The sequence below is a fragment of the Dermacentor variabilis genome, chromosome 10 (assembly GCF_050947875.1).
Source record: "Dermacentor variabilis isolate Ectoservices chromosome 10, ASM5094787v1, whole genome shotgun sequence".
NCBI classification, from domain to species: Eukaryota; Metazoa; Arthropoda; class Arachnida; order Ixodida; family Ixodidae; genus Dermacentor; species Dermacentor variabilis.
Window position 1 is genome coordinate 40,693,771 of NC_134577.1, and position 21,527 is coordinate 40,715,297.

At 46.6% G+C, this 21,527-nt stretch overlaps 1 protein-coding gene across 1 annotated transcript in view; it reads left to right on the forward strand.

Moving 5' to 3' along the window:
- Positions 1-21,527, forward strand: part of LOC142560389 (QRFP-like peptide receptor) — a 99,080-nt gene that overhangs the window by 69,548 nt on the left and 8,005 nt on the right. The window contains exon 2 of the mRNA XM_075672449.1: positions 20,416-21,462. Within this exon, the coding sequence (XP_075528564.1) occupies positions 21,050-21,462 (413 nt within the window). The 5' untranslated portion in view covers positions 20,416-21,049. The remainder of the gene's footprint in view (positions 1-20,415; positions 21,463-21,527) is intronic.

Below are 21,527 nucleotides of genomic sequence, written 5' to 3' on the forward strand. Positions count from 1 at the left end.
TATCGCAGCAGACGAAAGATCTGATCAAGAAACGCCAATGTATGAAAGCCTCTAACCCTACAGCTAGAATAGAACTGGCAGAACTTTCGAAGTTAATCAACAAGCGTAAGACAGCTGACATAAGGAAGTCCAATATGGATAGAATTAAACATGCTCTCAGGAACGGAGGGAGCCTAAAAGCAGTGAAGAAAAAACTAGGAATTGGCAAGAATCAGATGTATGCGTTAAGAGACAAAGCCGGCAACATCATTACTAATATGGATGAGATAGATCAAGTGGCTGAGGAGTTCTATAGAGATTTATACAGTACCAGTGGCACCCACGACGATAATGGAAGAGAGAATAGACTAGACGAATTCGAAATCCCACAGGTAACGCCGGAAGAAGTAAAGAAAGCCTTGGGAGCTATGCAAAGGGGGAAGGGAGCTGAGGAGGATCAGGTAACAGCAGATTTGTTGAAGGATGGTGGCAGATTGTTCTAGAGAAACTGGCCACCTTGTATACGCAATGCCTCATGACTTCGAGCGTACCCGAATCTTGGAAAAACGCTAACATAATCCTAATCCATAAGAAAGGGGACGCCAAAGACTTGAAAAATTATAGACCGATCAGTTTACTGTCCGTTGCCTACAAAGTATTTACTGAGGTAATTGCAAATAGAATCAGGAACACATTAGACTTCCGTCAACCAAAGGACCAGGCAGGATTCCGTAAAGGCTACTCAACAATAGACCATATTCACACTATCAATCAGGTGATAGAAAAATGTGCGGAATATAACTAACCTTTATATATAGCTTTCATTGATTACGAGAAAGCGTTTGATTCAGTCGAAACCTCAGCAGTCATGGAGGCACTGCGGAATCAGGGTGTAGACGAGCCGTATGTAAAAATACTGAAAGATATCTATAGCGGCTCCACAGCCACCGTAGTCCTCCATAAAGAAAGCAACAAAATCCCAATAAAGAAAGGCGTCAGGCAGGGAGATACGATCTCTCCAATGCTATTCACAGCGTGTTTACAGGAGGTATTCAGATACCTGGACTGGGAAGAATTGGGGATAAGAGTTAATGGAGAATACCTTAGTAACTTGCGATTCGCTGATGATATTGCCTTGCTTAGTAACTCAGGGGAACAAGTGCAATGCATGCTCACTGACCTGGAGAGGCAAAGCCGAAGGGTGGGTCTAAGAATTAACCTGCAGAAAACTAAAGTAATGTTTAACAGTCTCGGAAGAGAACAGCAGTTTACGATAAGTAGCGAGGCACTGGAAGTGGTAAGGGAATACATCTACTTAGGACAGGTAGTGCCTGCGGATCCGGATAATGAGACTGAAATAATCAGAAGAATACGAATGGGCTGGGGGGCGTTTGGCAGGCATTCTCAGATCATTAACAGCAGGTTGCCACTATCCCTCAAGAGAAAAGTTTATAACAGCTGTGTCTTACAAGTACTCACGTATACGGGGCAGAAACCTGGAGGCTTACGAAAAGGGTTCTACTTAAATTGAGGACGACGCAACGAGCTATGGAAAGAAGAATGATAGGTGTAACGTTAAAGGATAAGAGCAGATTGGGTGAGGGAACAAACGCGAGTTAATGATATCTTAGTTGAAATCAAGAAACGGGCATGGGCAGGACACGTAATGAGGAGGGAAGATAACCGATGGTCATTAAGAGTTACGGAATGGATTCCAAGGGAAGGGAAGCGTAGCAGAGGGCGGCAGAAAGTTAGGTGGGCGGACGTGATTAAGAAGTTTGCAGGGACAACATGGCCACAATTAGTACATGACCGGGGTAGTTGGAGAAGTATGGGAGAGGCCTTTGCCCTGCAGTGGGCATAACCAGGCTGATGATGATGATGATGATGATGATGATGATGATGATGATGATGATGATGAAATGATTTTTTTTTCGTGCGTTCCTTGTCCGCGCAAGCTCTCGTCTGCGTTCTAAATGCACCCCGGTAAGGCCAAATCAAAACGCACCAAGCGTCCCACGCGTTGGTTTGCCCGCGAGGAGATTATTCGAAGCTTACTCGAAGGACAGCTCAGCGCCGTAGAACTGGACATTATTGCTTTTTTTATTTTATACACTCATTTTATGCACTCATGACTTGGCACCAGCTTTTCCCTATTGGCCGCACCATCACGTGTGCAATGACGCATGCGCTAGGCACACCCCGGAGGACCGAGTTCGATTCGCACCCAGACCACAACATACTAAATTTTTTTTTTCAAAAGCATTGATTTACTTCGTTCACAGGAACCTCGCTGAGGAATGGAACGTCAATTCGAGCATTTTATTACGTGTTTTTACTCTTTGCGCCGTAGGCCATTTTTGGTACCATGTTTCACTCACGGCGACTACGCTGACGGATTTTCGCGTAGTGGGGCATATAATGCTTCCGAATTAAAATCACAATTTCGATTTCCTATTTGACGCTTACCCCAATTCTGTACGCAGTTATGCTCATGTTCGGAGGTCTGACTCTCTTCTAGTGACCTGGATCTAGCCAAGGCCGAGTGAGTATGCTAGTCATATAGGTAGGTATACTAGGCATATAGATAGAATACCGTCCGAGGAGTTCAAGCGCAAGACACAGAGCTGTCGCTGTCAATGCCAATTCTTTTAATGACATAGCTTCAAGCCTATAACGACGCTATAAGACGGTAGATTAAAAGATCATATGCAAGCCTGAAGTGTCTTAACCTCACTTCTATGTTTTAATATTGTCCGAGGCTGTACATAGATATTGAAACGAAATTAAGCATCGTAACTGGAGCTAATGTGGAAGCTTCCAGGGATCACTTCAGTATGTAGTGCTCTACTTCGGTGGCTCCGTCAGCACCGTGCTTTTGTGTTTGTCATGATGCTTGGTCTCGAAGCGCGATATACTTACTGTCCACACCTGCTGCGTTGAAATTAAGAATGTGTCCGGCCAGAAGCAATGGCTGCTCTCTATTGTAGTCTCATCCCAAAAATCGGATTAAAGCGGTACAACCATGACGTCAACTAAAGTAATCGCATCACTGATATATATATATATATATATATATATATATATATATATATATATATATATATATAATTCCAACAAGATCACGTTCTCGTGAGACATACGGCAGCAAGGATGCTCCACATCTGCCGCCAAGGTTTGCGAGTGGTGGCGCTGCCTAACATTCCCATGGTTCTACTAGGAAACATAAGCAGCCAAGAAAGCAGATTGGGAAACCGCGCCGCGGCAGCTCAAATAGTAGAGCATCGCACGCGTAATGCGAAGGTTGTGGGATCGTTCCCCACATGCGGCAGGTTGTCTTTTCATGCACTTTCATTTCCATTAATTTATCGTTTGTTTATTTCATTTATTAAGCGCAAGTAATTTCCCCTATGTTGTACTTGGTGTCAGTTTGTTGGCTTCTCATATATATCCCCATGGGCTCCTATGTATACCTACGGAGCGCACCGTGTCACGCTTTACGGACAGATAGATTTTCGAGACATGTGGTCCTATAACAATTCCACACTAAAAAAAAAAAAAATAGGCGCGCGTATTGATCCTGCATTGGAATTTCTCGAAAGCGCTATCACTAGGCAGGGCTGGCCCCATAGTGGCTGCTATATCTGGGTCAACCATGGGCTGCTCTGCTGGCAGCACCATCTCGATCGAAAACTTGTCAGATAATGTTTCATTGCGTTCACCGTTTCTTGTTAGCCATCGTTGGCGTACAGACACGTGTGCTGGAACTGTCACGTATTACTGCCACAACAATTATAGGGACACTCGAGGAGCGTCTGCACCGTCGGCGTTGTCGTGCGTTCCTTATCGACGGCACATGCGCGGCCAACGCGCGGGGGGGTTAGACGGTCTCCACCAATGTCTCCACCGAACAGGGACGCGTGGAGTGCGTATGGCTGAAAAAAACAACAACAAAACGAAGTGGACGCACCCTCAATGCTACGCTCAATCGCGTCTTGCACGCTAGGTGCAAGCAGCTGGAGACATTGAGTTTCCTACAAAAATTACTAGAGGGAACTCTGGCGCTATAGTGTCTACGGGAGCTGCAACGAGAACTGTTGTCCCAGCATGGCAAGTACATGAATTTGCCTAAAACTTCGTCCTTTTTGGCTTTAAGCGGCTTTGTGACTTTTGAAACTCGTCATTTTCAACAGCGTATTCCGTAATAATTATTAAATAAACATAATTAAAATAGCCCTACGTCAGGATTCGAACACAGGGACTCTAGCACAGAAGCCTGATATTGAAACCATTAAGCCACGGACGCATGAATCGACAAGCGAATGAAACGCCCTTATGAATTCATCATGGGCATGCCAGTGCCTTGAGGCGCTTGGCACGTTTCGATTTGGCCACCTGGACAAGCTCAATCGTTGCAATTAATAGCAATTGTACGCATTCCCGGCGTCTTCTGCACTTCGAAGAATATAGATTGCGCTGAAATATACCACAATAAGATTTATATAGCCTAATATACAAAGCTACAAGAACGTCTGAATCCACAAGCACGAAGATCAGACAAATCCATGTACTTCCCATCATTCCCATGGTAGGACAACGACTGCAGCGCCACAGTTCCCTCTAGTAATTTCTGTAGGAAACTCTATGGCAGGAGACGGGAGAGGTGACGTCAGAAAGCATGCCTGCTTTGTGGCCTATGCGTCATTTTCACCGATATATCCCTGGCCTTCGCCACAGTGCCCTTTGGATGACTCTAATTACGCTCGAGTCCCACGCAATAGCATTAGAGATGCGGCAGCGCTCATACTAGTACTCACGCGCAACAGTCCTGAGACGAAATAGAAAGAATAGAAAAGAGGAGGTAGAGAGAGGCGACAGAATCGGTAGAGACATCGAAGTCACGAAACATTCCTACTTTTCACTCGTAGCAGCTCGCGTATACATGGGAGAAGAGAGATAGAAATAACTTTAGGCAAAACGAAAAAGTAAATGCAGGGAGCCGGGGGCTCCTGCGCCGGTGAGGGGCCCTCAGTCCAAGGCTCCTGCAGGCTTGGCCGTCTGCCGGACCCGCCGTACCGACCGAGCTGGACAGCGCAGCTTTCCGCTTTAAAACGGAAGGGTTGGCAGAAATGTTGGCTGTGTTGGCGCAAGTCGTGCAAAATAATGACGGCTGTTCCCTGCAATGATGGCGGGACTAAAGCACATGAGGTGTATAGCTTACTGAGGTGCGGGCACGTCTAGAGCCATCGCCAGGCGTCTTCTCTCGTGAGCGTGCCATGCGGCGGAAGGGTACGTTAGCCTGCCGAGTATGTAGCGTTGTCGTATCCCACTGTATCGTATAGAGATCGGGTCCCGGTCGAGAACCTCGAGTTGCGGGGCCCGGATCGCGTGTGCTAGGGTCGCGGCGTGTGTGCGCCTGAGAGCGCCGTGAGACTCGTGTCCCAGAGTCCAAACCTCGTCTACCGTTAGTGAGCGTTCTCGCGTGAGGAGTATAGGCGATGCGCGTGCGTGAATTAGAAAAAAAAAAACATCGCCTCGCGAAGTTCCTGCACACCGTTTGGGAATCGGAGATTACGCTTAGCTGTCGGTCTCGCGGCGCAAGGACTGTGGCAGGCGCAAGGATGGCCGAGCGCGCGCCAGGGAGGAAAGACACCGGGAGAAAGCATGCCTTATTTCGGGTCTCTTCAGTAAAAGAAACGCTACTAGTGGGAAAATTTAAACTCATCCGACGGTAGCGTACGTTTCTGCTACTTCTGAAGAATAAACACCGTACAAGTTTGTCCAGGCAGACAACTGAAGCCTGACGTGCAAGAACCAAGCCGCCCATAAGGAACCGCAACTAGGGCTCTAGTCATATACCGCAGCTTCAAGACGACACTAAGCGAGCGGCTGTCCAGCACGTTAACACGTCAGCCACGATGCGATGCGCCGTGCGTGTGAAGCAATGGCAGTACTCGCCTTCTTGGAGGCCACGAACAATGGCGTACAACATATCCTCGAACAAACATGTCGTAAACATTACTGCAAATTTTTGTCAAGCAGCGGAAACCACAGCAAAAAGAAGAACTTCGCTTAAACAGATTCCAACACTGCAAGGTGTTGCATCATTTTTTATTTCTGTGTGTGAATACGGGACCCGAATCGAAGGTCACCGGCCGCCAAAGTGATATGAATGAGTCAATCGATCGACCGATCGATCGATCAACCGAACGCACGCATGCACGAACAAACGAACATGAATTCACCAAATTTCATTGAAATCTGTTATGAGATCGCTTAAAGGGTCGCGTAATGAGAGTATTTCAGCGTTTAACGAGCGTTTTAATAGAGCGCGCAAAAAAAAAAGAAAATTGCAGTGCTTGAATCGCGATGCAGACGTCATCCAGGGAAGACGCTGTTGCTACGCGAGCGGGTACAGAAAACAAAGCGCATCAACGCAATCACGGTAATTGCCCGAAACCTACGTTCGCTTCGCCGAAGGCTGGATTTTACGGCAAACACGGAGCATTCGTTCAAACGAAATTGAGACGGCCGAGCAGCGTATCCAATCGCTCGGCACTGCTGCTTCGACGAGGAACGTCAACAATCGCTGGACCTCTTCGCAAACTTTCCTCGTTTACAGAACCCGCCACTTTCATTCGTTATACCGTATTTTCAAGAATATGTCCCGCGGACCACTTCAGCTTAAAAAAGAATTATATTTCACTGGGTGCGGACAATTTCTCGTAGCGGGCTATACAGGATTTTACTTTTTGAAATAGGACTCGCGCTCCAAGTACACGAAGGCGTACTACGCACGCGAAATCTTCCCACGCTGCATCGCGTCGCGACAAACGCGTCGGCAATGATCGTTTAGGGGCCGGCCCTGGCATTGACAGTTCGTGATAAGGAGGCGATAATGTTGCCAGCGATAGTTAAAGTGGCTGCTTTTCAGCGCTCGCATTTGGCAGCTCACGTGCAAAACCACTGGTTGCAAAATGCGCAACGCATTCACGCGCGCAACGCCACTTCGCGTGCGTGCAAAAGAGAATAAAATGTTTTGACGGCTTCAAATACTGTATAGTGAATACTCTATTCCGATACCATATACTACATGCAGTGCACGATGTTGCAAATGAGCTAAAGAAATGACCAACCCTTCCGCTACCGGAAAAAAGGGGTACGTGAAGCTTGTCCTGTGTGAACCTGACGTTCGTCACGGTTAAGTAACCCACATATAGCCAGATTGCTTCTGCCCCCCACTCCCTCATTTCGGGGTCTTCTTCTCGTTGCTGTCAGATTGCCTGGGCTCGGGCGGCTCCAACAGCTGGACTGGCGCGCCGACGGCGAGCCCTTTCACGTGCGACTTCTCGCCGCCGCTCGTCGAAGGCTGCCTGTTCTTCGGTGGAACGCACAACGCGTGGCCGTCCCACCCGTTTTCCGAGACAGAAGTGAACGGAAACGAAGCCGATGGCTGCGCGCGCGAGACCCTTTCCTGCCCTGTCCCTCCCCAGCGGAAGAGAAACGGCTCTGATTGGTTGCGCTCGTGAAGTGAGCGCGCGCCTATGCAGCTGGAATCCTTGCTAATTACTCATGCTCCGGCACCGGCGCAGCTGTCAAGTCATCAAACTACCCTTTCCCGCAGCTGCTGTGCTCTTGAGGCAGCTGGATTTTGTTCTTCTCGCCTGACCACGACAGCGCCACTTGTTAGCCAATACAAACTTCGCTTGAAAAACACCCTAGTGGCGACGAATAGGGCAAAACACAAGGGACGAGAAAGAAACACGGCACATTAGGTGCACCGCCTAGGCTGGTGAGCTCTCGGTTTCGACTGGCCTTAGGCTGGAGGCTGGCTATCGTCAGTTGTTTAGCGCGGTATTCGTCGTCGCCACACACACACACACACACACACACACACACACACACACACACACACACACATATATATATATATATATATATATATATATATATATATATATATATATATATATTATAAGCGCGAACTGGGTTCTGCGTACAGTACACGAAGCGCGGACTGTAGTGTGGGAAATACGGCAAATTTTATACGATTTTATTTTGTCTTTGTTTTTTGTTAAGGAACAAGAGACTGATTGCCTCGGGCGTTTCCAGCAAACTCGGATGCGCAAACAGTAGCTTGCCATGTAGTTTACTTTCTCCGTGGTGCTCGAAGCTGAAGAAAGCCCGTACTGTTTGAAGACCACATACAGAGACGGCGTGCTTATTGGCGAACCCTCTCAAGACGCTTCGTGGCGCATTTCATGAATAAATACATGGCTCGAATCGATTCGATCAACATTTATTTCGGTTTGCGATTTGAACACGTAGCGCTCTCATGTCTGCGGGCCTTCAGAAATTGGAGCTAAGCTTGATGCAGGCTGTTTGACTACGCTGCGAGGATTAGCCGCGGTTCTGGACGATTGTTGCGCGAAAAGTTGGCCATTTGGCAACCCGCAATATGTGTGTTAAATGACATGCACTGCTCTAAATACTGTTTGGCTTAGTATTGCCTCGCACATGTGAGAGAGAGGGAGATAATTAGTAGCCTAAGACGAAGCTTCAGCTCGGGCCCAACTACGACTTTCCCTTTAAAGAAGTACATGTAAATTACAAAACTCACATCAGACAACGGCACGGTCAATTTCAGTGAAAGTTATTGAATCTGAGAGATAAACTTAACTTCTCGCTACTGTAGGTACCAGAACTTCGATTTACGACTCCGTGTATTTTAACAAATATTGCCACAAATTGCAAGTTTCAAAAAAAAGAAAGAAGAGAAAAGCTTGAAGCACGAAGTTTACAAATCCGCAACTCTGCACAAGTTCTGCAATGTGCATCTGTTAGAACACCTCAAGCACACACACACACACACTTGATATATGAATTTTCAGCTTGCATAGGACTGCCACAATGGTCAGGGTGATTTGGCTAAAGTCCTAATTGCAAATTATTGTATTTCAGAGTGGTGTACTTCACGTGAATTTTATCTTCTTTAAACGTAGTAACGAGGTGCAGTCTACACAAATCTCTCTTCAATATATATATATATATATATATATATATATATATATATATATATATATATATCAAGCTTTGTCAGAAACGAATCTGAGGACAGTACAGAAGGAGACGGAGAGCTACGAGGCAGAAGCAAGCGGGAAAGACGTCGGCGTGGCGAAGGGGAACGGTTTGGTCGTGCGGACGGAGATGTTGTAGCGGTGTCCTCCTCGATATGTGTCGGCGGGCGAGAACTACCAGGCGGGCGCTGGGTGTTTCGATAGCTCGGCCAGGGCTGCGAGTTGCAACAACTTCGGCAATGACGAGAAATGTGTCCGACACGTCCACAGCAGAAGCAGATATGCCTCAGATCAGAAGTGCGCCATTCTTCCGGCTTTCGGTAACGAGGACGAGCGTACGAATTTCGTGGTCGATCGGGGATGCCGGGTGAGCGGTATAGTCGGGCCTGTTGACTGGGCAGAGTGACTGGAGCCAGACGTTGGCTAGTTCTTGCCATGCAACGGTCTGGATGAGAGATATTGTTGCGTGGGAGTCGTCTGGGGCGCGAACCTGGGGAGGAACTGGAGAAGAACTGGGGAGGAACTGGGGAGGAACTGGGGAGGAACTGCGGAGGCAGCTTCAATTTCAGGCAGCTTCAACGTTTTTGCAGATGAGTTCCCGCTTAGTGGAGCCCAGGTTGAACGAAATTAAGAGCGATACAAGGTAGAGAACAAAAAGCTCCACTGAAGGAAGTTCCGACGTTTCATGCACATAGGTGCTACATAGTAAGTGGAACAGTCTTTTTTATTATTATTATTATTATTTCAAATACGTTCCACTATTATTAACATTTCAAATACGTTCCACTTACTTATTGGAGCAAATGCGCAAACGAGATTACAACTGTAGTTCGGCTCCGCTTTGACGTCACGGAAATGGTAAAAACGTAATTCGCTAGCGCATTTATACATTTCTCGTTAGACAGCGCTAAATTTGCTGCTGCATTCTTCGGTTGGCACCGACTTTAGAGGGCATTTTTTTAGAGTATTGAATTTTTTTAGTTGGCTCTGGCATGTAGCCCGATTATATTTCTTGAGCTGGATTACTCTAAGAGGTGCACATTATTAAAGCGATAGCGTTAAGGGTCCCGTGTCGCACAAAATCATCCGTCGGCGTCCGGGGTCAAGCGTAGGACGTCACTTAGGCAGAAATAATTTCGTACCATGCATACCCAACCACGCAGGCCCTCCATGTGAAGCAAGGTAATTACTGAACTAATTGATTTCTCAAGGCAAATGCGTAGAAAAATCGTAAAGCACGACTTACACACAGCCTACAGGCATGATAGCGTCGGATTGTAATTTAAATATACGAGAAAACGTAATTCTGTTACGCGAAAACTAAAAAAGAAAATTCACGAACCCCTCTCAAAGCGTTTCTACAATTCATAGAGCGGCCACGGCCTCCCAGGTTTGGCAAATCTCAAAGGCCACAAAGTGGCGGTTCTGTGCAACACCTCCAGATGGCGCTCGCCTCCGCCACATCGCGGCCCACGCGAGAGGCCGCGTTTCTACCAGAAAGCTCGCCTTCGTGCATAGCGTCCGCCGCCAGCGTTTCCCGGCAAACATTACGGTTGCACAAGCTTCAGTTGCCGGGAAGCGCGAGAAACGCTCAGAGATCTTTCAATGCTATCGCGCTCCACTTTTAAAAACGAAGCTTAAGCGTCCATCAAATTTTTTAATTGCACGGAATTACGAGAAGTGTCATGCGAAAATTAGTTACATTTCCTTTAGACACACATGAAAAACAAATGGGCGCATGCTACGCAGCCCAATGAAAGTTCAAAAAGTCCAGATGCCAAATCCATTCAGGAACGCCACGGCCGCTTCACATTTTGAGCGGTTTAATGGTGTGCGAAGTGACTGCGTCATTACACACGTGACGTCGCAGCCGCTGGGAGGAGGTGGCGCCACGTCATGAGTGTATGAAATGATTGTATGACTGGAGCGTTTTCACTTGCCCTTATATTTCTTTATCAAGAAAAAGAAATGGGCATGGGCAGGACATGTAATGAGGAGGGAAGATAACCGATGGTCATTAAGGGTTACGGACTGGATTCCAAGGGAAGGGAAGCGTAGCAGAGGGCGGCAGAAAGTTATGTGGGCGGATGAGATTAAGAAGTTTGCAGGGACAACATGGCCACAATTAATACATGACCGGGGTAGTTGGAGAAGTATGGCAGAGGCCTTTGCCCTGCAGTGGGCGTAACCAGGCTGATGATAATGATGATGATGATGATGATGATGATGATGATGATGATGATGATGATGATGATACCGAGGCGCAGTTACGATGCACGCGAGAGCTTGCGCGTACGATGAACGCGTGGAAAGGAATAATTCGCAGTAGGGACTTTAATGCTTTCGCATTCCCACACGCGAGCAGCCTTAAGTGTCTCTGACGATTTCTTCTTTTTTTATTTTTGTGCTTCAATGGACAAAATGGCGTTTTCTTAACAACCAAGTGGAACAGTGGCGCATTATTGCCAGTTTGGCGGCGCTTTTCTCAAAATTGGTGCTCGTTTTGAAATTCGGTCAAAGTTTGCGTGCCTTGAGAGCTCACTTTCTTCGCTTCGCGAAATTCATTGCGGACCACACCAGCAATGGTCGTTTCCATATTTACTCGTGTGGTTGGCGTTTACTTGTGCATTCAATCGCGCGAGCAGAAACGCGCACAAGATATCCGAGCGAAGCACAGAAAAAGAAAACGTCGCAAAAAAAAAAGAACTCATGCTCTGTTCCCATCAAGAATTCGATCGTTGGTCATCGGCGTGTGATCCTTCGCCGCGGTCGTCTTTATCGATGTCAACATGCCCCGACACGGCGTCCGCGACACAGTCGACGACAAAAGTTGAGATTGATATCTAATATGTTTGCAAAAAAAGTTTCTTGAATGATAAGAAATCGTATTAAAAATTTTTCGTATATCACCCAGATATAGTTCATCTATTTATTTATTGTTTTATTTATTTATCTTTTTTGTAAGAGGGTCGTCCTTGGTCTAACTAGCTCTCCATTGGGTGGGTGATTGAAGTGCTCCTCCCCCCACGGACCTCGATTAATGTTCTGAATCCAGAAGTTGTTCCCTCTCTTTCCTTCAAGTGGACCTGCACAATTTTATTGGCAAGACGATTGATCTAATGTCGCCGTGAAGCTCGTTAGTGACATATGGCAATCGTAGCATCGCTATAGTACTGTGGCATTTTACACCTGTATGTAAAATGACAAGAGGGAGGTGGGCGTGTCTTTTCCATTAGAACTGGATAAGTTTGGTTGTTTGTTTGCTTGCTTGTTTATTTTATGGTTCAAAAACGATTGAATGGCTACTCTGCACCCCAGGTCAGGCGAAAAATCGCTACAAGTAACACAGGCGAACATAGACACATGCTACACTTGGTTTAAAAGGCCACTTTTTTCGAAGAAATCGAATATGCTGGCTTGTGAAAGCAGTGCATCCTCAACTGCAATTAAGTTGTGGTGTAGAAGTATTTGTGCGCTGTACAATGTGGAAGTGCGTTTGTCCTAGAGTTTCAACAGCACGTCATGCAGTTAAAACGTGTTATCGTAAGTGGTTTTTTAGCAAACACTGCATATTTGTCGTTGTTACTTCTTCAATAAATAGTTCTAGGGCGCGTCCTACGCGTTAGCGGCACAGAAGCACTTCAACAAGACGGTTTTCGTTCTGGCACGTTTTTCATTCGCCAAGCAAAGGTATCGTGAGGTGAAGTTTTCGGCTGTCTTTTAAGTACAAGTCATGCAGCCATATTGAAGAGACAGCTTGCCTAGCGAGGGCCTAGCGTGTTACTTCATATGAAGACGATGGTGCATAAAATAATACGCGCATGAAATGCGTCCCCAGACACATGGTACACACACGAATTACACAACATAGATAATTAATGAAGTATCTAGGCTGCTTGATTAAGGCTTGTTCAATTGTTCAGCCCCGTTATGTTTCATCAAAGAGCACTAATTAAGGAGCATGCTAGTCATACTTCCAGAACACATCCGCCATAGCTCAGCTAATACTTCCCCAAAGCTTTGACAGTAGTCTACTAAGCAAAAAGAAAATAACTATTTCACCGTTACCAGGGATCCCACATATGAATGCAATTCATCCAGAGCCAGTAAGCTGTCGAGACCGTTAAGCGAAGGGCGCGCGCTATAATTAGAGAAAGAGATTAAGTACTGCGTATAATGTTCATATTTTCACCGCCCGGTTTCCCCGGCCGTCCAGAACTACGAACCATTCGGGAAAAGAGGCAGTAATGTGGAAGCAAAGTTATATAGGCTGGTGGATATCTTTCGCGTCATAGCGGCGTAACGAGGCAAAAAATGCTAACAAGAAGAACAAGTAACACTGCCTTATATATGAGCCGGTTTTTGCGTCAATGCCGCAATTTTCCAGCGTAGGCATGCATACCGGACTCCCATTTTTAATCATATCCACGAGCGAGAACCTAGGGCTCGCCGAACCGAACAAAATTGAGAGCAGAACACGCGACCTTGGCTTCACTCTAATAACTTCATCGGGTCCCGCATTTCTCGGAGTTCGTTCAAGGGAAAAGAGAAATTACTCTGCGCCCAATGGGGCGTCGAATACCGCTCGTATAGCAGTACAGGGGAATCGAGATTTGTCCATAAAAATAAGCAGGAAGGAATATAATTCTTCAGCGTCATTTCTATTCAGAAGACTTTCAGTCAAGATCACAAAACGGAAAAGACAGATTTTTGAACAAGCGCACGATTATACCGTGACGCAAAAATAGGCGCTCAATACTGAACTGGGCAGAGAATCTACAGTCATCCAACCAATAAAAAAGAGTCTTCGTAGTAGGATATGCCTCCCATCTCCCACTTTTTCTTTTCATGTTTGTACACCTAACTTCTCGAAAATGCCAAGCGCGGTATTGTGTGTCTTGACAGACCTCCGCTGAAGCTATTCTCGTTTTCCCCGCAAGAACTTTCTAGGTCGACGGAAGCATGCCTATCTAATCAAAGTGGTATCCGGCACACAGGGGGGGGGGGGGGTTCGTGGTTTTGAATCCAGCAGCAGATAACGTATCTTTCGCCTTGTTATTGTTTTCGAACCGATTTGTTAAGAGAGAGAAAATGACGAGCGAACTGCGAGGAGTTAATTGGAAACAGGCCCGATTGTCTATACCGTTCACACAGAAATTGGGAGGCGAGAATCAAACAATGAGATAAATTGAGGTGTGGGGGGAGGGGGAGCCAAGGCCTATTGAACATAATGCATTTTACCACAACCAAGCAAACAATAGGACGTAGACAAAAGAAACAGGCGGCAGACAGGGCGAGCGCTAACTTCAACTGCTTTATGTCGGAAACAACACATCACGAAGGCATGCAAATGCTCACGCACGCAGTGGTTACGTCATCAGCACGTCATGTCTAAAAACGGGAATTCACTACCGAAGAGATAAACTGATGTGTTATTAATACAATCCGTGCCTTTTTCTTTCTAATGTTATAAGCTTCCAACAGCTCTGTCCAGTGTTTTCTTCGCCTGCGTTTCAGACTTTTTGCTTCCTTGATTGCGCTAAAGTGCCTGATGTCGAGTATACAACCAAGTCGCCCAACAGCAAGTCTCAATGAAAACATGCACATGCAAGGAAAACGTATTGTGATCAAAGGTGATAAAAAAAAGGACGAAAAGAAACGCACTTGCGCTTTCAGAGCATTCTGTGCCGTTGGGGAGGGGGTCGATGTTCCAGCATCTTGCAAATTAAGAAAGTCTAGTTCATTCAATCGTGATAATGCAATTGGAAGCATTGCGAATGGATTGCAGTGCAGTTGCAGTGCAGTTGCAAGCACTGCAATGCGACTGCGAGTCTCTGGGCATGAATCTGTGCATCATGCGCTAGCGATCGATGCCGGAGGAGGAGGGCGCTTAGCAAGAGACAGACCAAACATTGCAAAAGGGCGTGATTTTTGGTTGAAAACAAAGCGTTAGGAGCGAGAGAACGCAAATCATAACTATGACTCGTTCATCATCCTAAACAAGAAATACGGTTTGGGCACACTGCCAGACGGCACGGTAGAATGACTTCCACTGAACTCCAGCGGTCATCTGCGCACTTGTTTCTCCCCAATCTGAAAAAAAAAAAACTGAAAGGCCGGAATCTTACAGCCACCCTGACCCTTCGAGTCGACGTCGACTGCCCTTGAAAGCGGACAGTCGACGATGTCCATTTCTCTCGTAAGCGCGTGTTCGGAGAAAAGTATGTATGAAACCGTGGCTCGAAAAGACGAACGCAAGTGTGGCCTTACAACGACAGAAAGATCAGAGAGTTGGTGGGAATTTATTATTTCAAAAACACAAATGGCAGCCACCTAAGCGCCCTTGGTTCAAGCGAGCGAGCAATGTGCCGAAAAGCAAATAAAAGTGACGTCTGACTACAGTCCTTACAGAGGGTCAAGGACAGAACATTTCCATGAAAAACTCAGCCGGGCGGAAATACAAATTTCACACACACGTGCACCGTTCCTGGAAACCAGCAGCTACTGTTGTTGACTGTTTTCAACTGTTGTGCCTCTCTGAGTGTATGCCTCTCTGCCTCTCTGAGTGTATGCCTCTCTGCCTCTCTGAGTGAATGCCTCTCTGCCCCTCTGAGTGTATGCCTCTCTGCCTCTCTGAGTGTATGCCTCTCTGCCTCTCTGAGTGTATGCCTCTCTGCCTCTGTGACTGTATGCCTCTCTGAGCGCGCGTGAGTAAACAGGCGCGTCCTGGGCGCGCCTGTTTATATCGTGCCGCATATAGCACCCTCGTGTTGTTCTTAAAACGTACCTATTATAAATTATGTTCCTTTCTTGGCGTTTGTCATCAGGGATTGACTAGACAGGAGTAATCCTGGCACCTTAGAGTTGTGTGCGTGTTCGGAACTCACTATGGGCGTGTTACGTCGGGGCTCAGTAAAGTGTGTTGTGTAACTTGTCCTCCCCCTATTTTGTATGCACTTTCAAGTATGTCAGGGCCTACATGCGAGCCTCGTTCGCTCTCTTTAGCGAACTTCGCTCTAGCTTTGCCAAACCTGTAACGTTTCTTATTACTTTGCAATATAACAGTTATATCAAATTAACAGTTATATCACGAAGAGAAAGAGAACAAAACCGAGAAGGCCTGGAAGTTTACCAAGGACGCGCTGGTTTTCTACCCTGCAGTTCTGGGAGAGGGTGGGTAGTACGTAGATAAGACAAAAGAAGGTTAAGAAAGATAACCAAGCAATCATTGTGAACACACTCATCACGAGCCAATCACAAGCGTTCGTACACTACCATCGTCTTTAAAATCTTTTCTCATTCAACGCGAAACAAAGGAAACATTGCAACCTGCCCTCCAAAATTTGTGTGATAAGTTTTCCTAGTTAAACGGGCTCGGGCGCGCGAAGGACAATCCAAGAAGACTCATAAGGTTGAAATCGAACACACCTACAATTCTGAAGTGGCTTTTCGATATAGCCGCTGTGAAAGAGCCGGTGCGCACTGTACGCATTTAGCTCCGTAATGATGGCGCTGCGCTAGTATCCAATTACCTCCGACGTCACCCTGTCCCTGTTCACTGCAATGCGAACAGAGGAAGATAAAGACTTTGGTTATTTCCGTAGCGAATGGTTCCAAGGCAGCACATAACTGACGATAGTTTGACTGTCGTGTGCGTAAGCTAGGAGTAACCGAGAATAAGTTTCTTTACTATTAGTGCTAAAGATTCCGGTGAACAGCAACAACACTCGTCGCATCGTTTATAGGAATGTAAGGTAATGCCCGTCTATGGTCAGTGCGCTCATCCTTTTATTTTTCTTCTTTCCTTCTGCTTTTGTAGCCAGGGCTTCTGCAAACTAGTGCACTATAAACGAAGAATACATATGTCGCTAGCGCGCTGAAGAGACTGAAGATTAGACGACTGAGTTTATACAACGCTGAGGCAACGTTTGGAATTAGGACGTCATTGTTTCCATCTCCGAGTTGCGGCCAGCTCAGACCTTAGGCAGCTAAACGTGGAAGCACTCCGGGTGGGCGACTCGCTTCTTTTTATTTTCAGCAAGATTAGAGGAGAGGACAAAGCCGGCACCTTTAGGAATACCTCGCTGGCTGAACAAAGTTGTTTGTCCTTGAAACAATTTACATGCACAAATTTAGACGCAGAGACTGAAACTCATGAGTGCACTCGGAAGTTCACAATGCCTAGTTTGGTATGCAGCGCTCAGTTTCGTGATACCTTCATGAACGGGGAAGCTTACAGGCTTTATCGCGAAATTCTTGGTCCGTATACTTTCTTTGTTCTCGTCGGTGGGCGTGCCGAGGGCGTCGTTTTACAAACAGGCGGTTTACACTTTTGATACTCCGACCACACGGCAGAAGAGAGGTCAAAATGTCAGGCCCTGGGGCCCTTAGTACATTCCTTCGCTGCTTAAAAAGCATTGAGAGCATAAAAGAGGTCGTTGTAATTATTGACGAGCGGACTTCGGACAGCTGTCACGTTCCGTTTCCGTATTCAGCGACGGCGCTTTTCTTTTACTCGCCTGATTAACTCGATTAAAACGATGACCTCCCCAGAATAATTCAATTTCGTTTCCATTCCTTGTGCCCCTGGAGTGGCCTCAGTCTCTGGTCGTGGTACTTTGCAAGTCCGCTTTCGGCATTTCGATCTTAACAACCGCACTCGACGTGACACGCAGCGGCCAGACGTTGTGTGTTATCAACGACCGGGTCCGGTAGGATTCCGCGGGTCAGTTTTTTTTTTTATTTCCTTCGATAAGAGTTACAGCTGGGCGGTCTAGACTCCAACAGCCTTGGTGCATTAGGTAGCCTTCGATGACTCACTGGCCAATTGTCTGCTTCTAATGATTAATTTCTACGTTACGCCTGCGGCCTCATTGTCTCTTCCACATCGACTACTTCGACTGAGTGGCACTGGGTGACAGTCCCTAGACTAGGCGATGAACACCGCTACAACGCAGTCCACTGTTAAACTGATCACGAAAATAATATCTTTGAGCGGATTGCAGCTCAGTTCAGAGGCGAAGGCATCAGCGGTAATTTGTTGCCATTAGAGGTCTACCCAGCACGTCACATGAAGCCCCGTTTCACTTCGAAATTAACGATACCTTCAAATTGACGATACGTTCAAGTTATCTTGATTTCAGCAATAACAAGCTGTTTTCTTTAACAGTGGACCATACTGTATGAAAACAGCGAAACGGCAAACATTTTTTTTATGCCTTGCTTGTAACTTTTTCCGTTTACTCATGTATAACACCCCCTTGCAACAATGCCTCAGGGTGAATGTAGGTATGTTAATAAATAAATAAAAAAAGATAGTTGATGGAGAGAAAAGTGCAGCCGTAGCTTGGCTGGTAGAGGAGCGCCACACATGTCGCACGGCGGTTGTGGGCTCGGTTTCCTCCGAAGGCATGCTTTTGTATTCTGCCACCCCGATTACCCATTTCGATTTATTAAGAGTACACTAACGTTACTGTAAACTTAACCTCCATATTTAAACCGTTGAGTACCAAACATGCAGTTACATCCTCACGTGCTTTTCTTGGGGTAACCGTGTGTTGGCTCCTTAAGTATGTTACTAAGTATCGAGCCCCTTATTTCCTTTTGGTGTACTCGCTAATCGCTAGGCGCACTCTCTTTTTTATACACAGCAGTGTTTCAGGGCACACCTGGCTTCAACTACGAGCCCATATCGATCCGCAAAACGACAAACCTGCTTTATAATCAGGGTCTCTTATCCACTGTCTGGGTTAAAGTGTCTTGAAGAAAGAAATAATTGGAGACATAATGAAACATATTGAATTGCATTTCAGGGAAAGTGCTATTACAAGCGACAGAACGTCAACAAAGGATCAACCCAGTATTTGTAATCAGTTCTGCAGTGTATACAAAGCCCCGGCCCTCTCACCCGTACAAATGTAACCTCACAAAAACAAAAAAAAATAGTTTAGGGAAAGTGGAACTAACTTTTCTGTCAAATCTATTTACTGGAAACACAGCTTCACTTTTCCTTGACAACCTTCTGCAGACATACTGCAAACAAATCATTCGGAAGATTTGCTCGCGACTTTTGTCTATAAACTGTATATAGAGTTATAAGAGGCAAAGACTGAAGGACAAGTCCACAAGGTGGCAAATCAGTCTGCAAGAAGTGCACAGATAGTCTACAGGTTGTCTAAAGTTATTTTTAGAAGGCTTTTGTGAAGGCGGGCGGGCAGGTATAAATAAAATTTTTACGAGAAATGAAGATTGTGCTGATCCTGCGCACTGCGGGAATCATCACTACGCGATGCATTTTGCAAGTAGCTGGCTCTCTAGCGTCGTTCAGGTTCTCTAAATCTCGCCACCGACTTATTAATGAGATTAGCATTCTTAGCCTACGTCTCCCCCTTGGCGGTTTCTATCGCGTTTCTAGCCTCTTTATTCCGGCGCTCTTTCTAATAAAAAGAAAGAATTCAATAACTTCGGTAATTGTCGGTATGAAACCGGCCTCTCCGAACACAGTATCTCAGTGCTGTATGCGCTCGGTCACGGTCACATTTTCTTTAATACATGAAAAACCAAACACACGAATAGCAACAATATAAATTCAGAAACTGTGGATATGAACACAAAATATTTAAAATATCGGGTAAGCATACGCATGTACACAGAATCGCCATCAAATCTGGTGGCTGTTCCTGAGCAGTATACACACTCCTGGCATGGGCTTCAGACTCCCGGAAAAAGGGGTCTAGTAGGTCTCGTTCTTTTAGCACCTCTATCACACATCATGCTTCTGATGAGGTTATGCAAACCAAGCAGCACAATCGTATCGTAAGGCAGGTCAGAATCAGGGGCAGGGGGCAACGAGGGATAAATTCTCCTCGTCTGCACGCACCAGCTAGCCACTGGTGCAATCTCGGAGGCAACGCAAAAACAGGAAGACTTCGCCCACCCACCGCTAGATGACGCCGCATGTACAAAGGGCGAGAGAGGAGCCCGGTTGCAGTTCACGGCTCATACATGAAGACTTTTTGCAGTGGCTCTTTTAGATCTCTCTAGTCATCCTTAAACCGGAACTACGTCATTCTTAATCGCATTAACGATTAGAAACATCCCCAAGGATGGGTTTCTGCCCCAATTATTTTTTGGTAGCCCTTGTCATTGCTTGTGTAATTGGTTTGACTCATTATCGGACGCCGAGCTTTGAGGCCATAGCATCCTTTAGCTGTCAAATTCGTAGAAATACGGCATCGTATACACGAGTTTTCACATGTGATAGGAGTTATTGTTAACTTTTATCGCTCGTATTTCTCATATGGTGGTGATATATAAGCAACTCGTTCACGTATCGCTTCCCATTTCTTTCTCTGTGCAGGTTTCTTGCCCACCACGACGACGGAAACCATGTGAAGTGATCATTTGAAAACGTGGAATTCTGGAAATTAGGCTAACCAGGTCTCTAATGTTTTCCGGCAACACCTCGTCTTTTTATTTGACCAGTCAAGCACCTGTAAATTGAAATGAGCTATAATGTATCGCAGATACCAGCGCAAATCTTCCGTAATTCGTTTTAAACCAGCAGTTCTCACTAAGCCAGTTCAATATTAAAGTTATCCGAACACAAAATAAATTTTTCTTTCACTTGCATCTACAGGCAAACAAGCCTGAAGTAGCGTGCTCCAGTGGCCTAAGACTCCCGCCAGTTTAACTTTAGTACCAGGTTCGACCAAAGGGCTTCTATTATGGAAGGCACATTCTAACGTTATAAACGGCTACCACCACAACATTCTGTGACTTCATTTTCGCCTACGAAACACATTCGGAAGGAGGCCCGCCGATGATGCATACCCATCAAGGGCTCAACCCTTCGTAACGTGCTCCGACCAGCCCAGTTGTGCAGTAAATGAGCCATAGGCTTGCAATGTCTTCCGACCGCCCGGACAAATCTCGCTGAATTCACGCGACCCGACTAGGATCCCTGGTAATCAACCGCCGCGCACCCAGCTCTAATGCCTCCCAGTCACCAACCGAACTCTTCGTCGGGCGTTCCCTCGGCCATCGAAGACGAGGACATTCCCGAGGACTACGACTACGAGGAGTCGGCGTGGCGCTTCGACCTCGCCGACCTGGTCCCCACCGCGGCCGTGTACGGCGCCACCCTCCTGCTGGGCCTGGTGGGCAACCTCCTGATCGTGTACACGGTGGCCCGCTTCCCGCGCATGCGCTCCATCTCCAACCTGTTCCTGGCGTCGCTCGCCTCGGCAGACCTGCTCATCGTGCTGCTCTGCGTGCCGGTCAAGTTCGGCCAGCTCTTCTCGTACACGTGGACGCTGGGCGAGGTGGGGTGCAAGCTGCTGCTCTACGTGCAGCACGTCTCCATGATCTGCTCCGTGCTCAACCTCACCTTCCTCAGCATCGAGAGGTGGGTGAAGGTCTACAGCCGCAATGTCTGCGACATTTAAGGAAGCTTGGACGGAACTTGCAGCT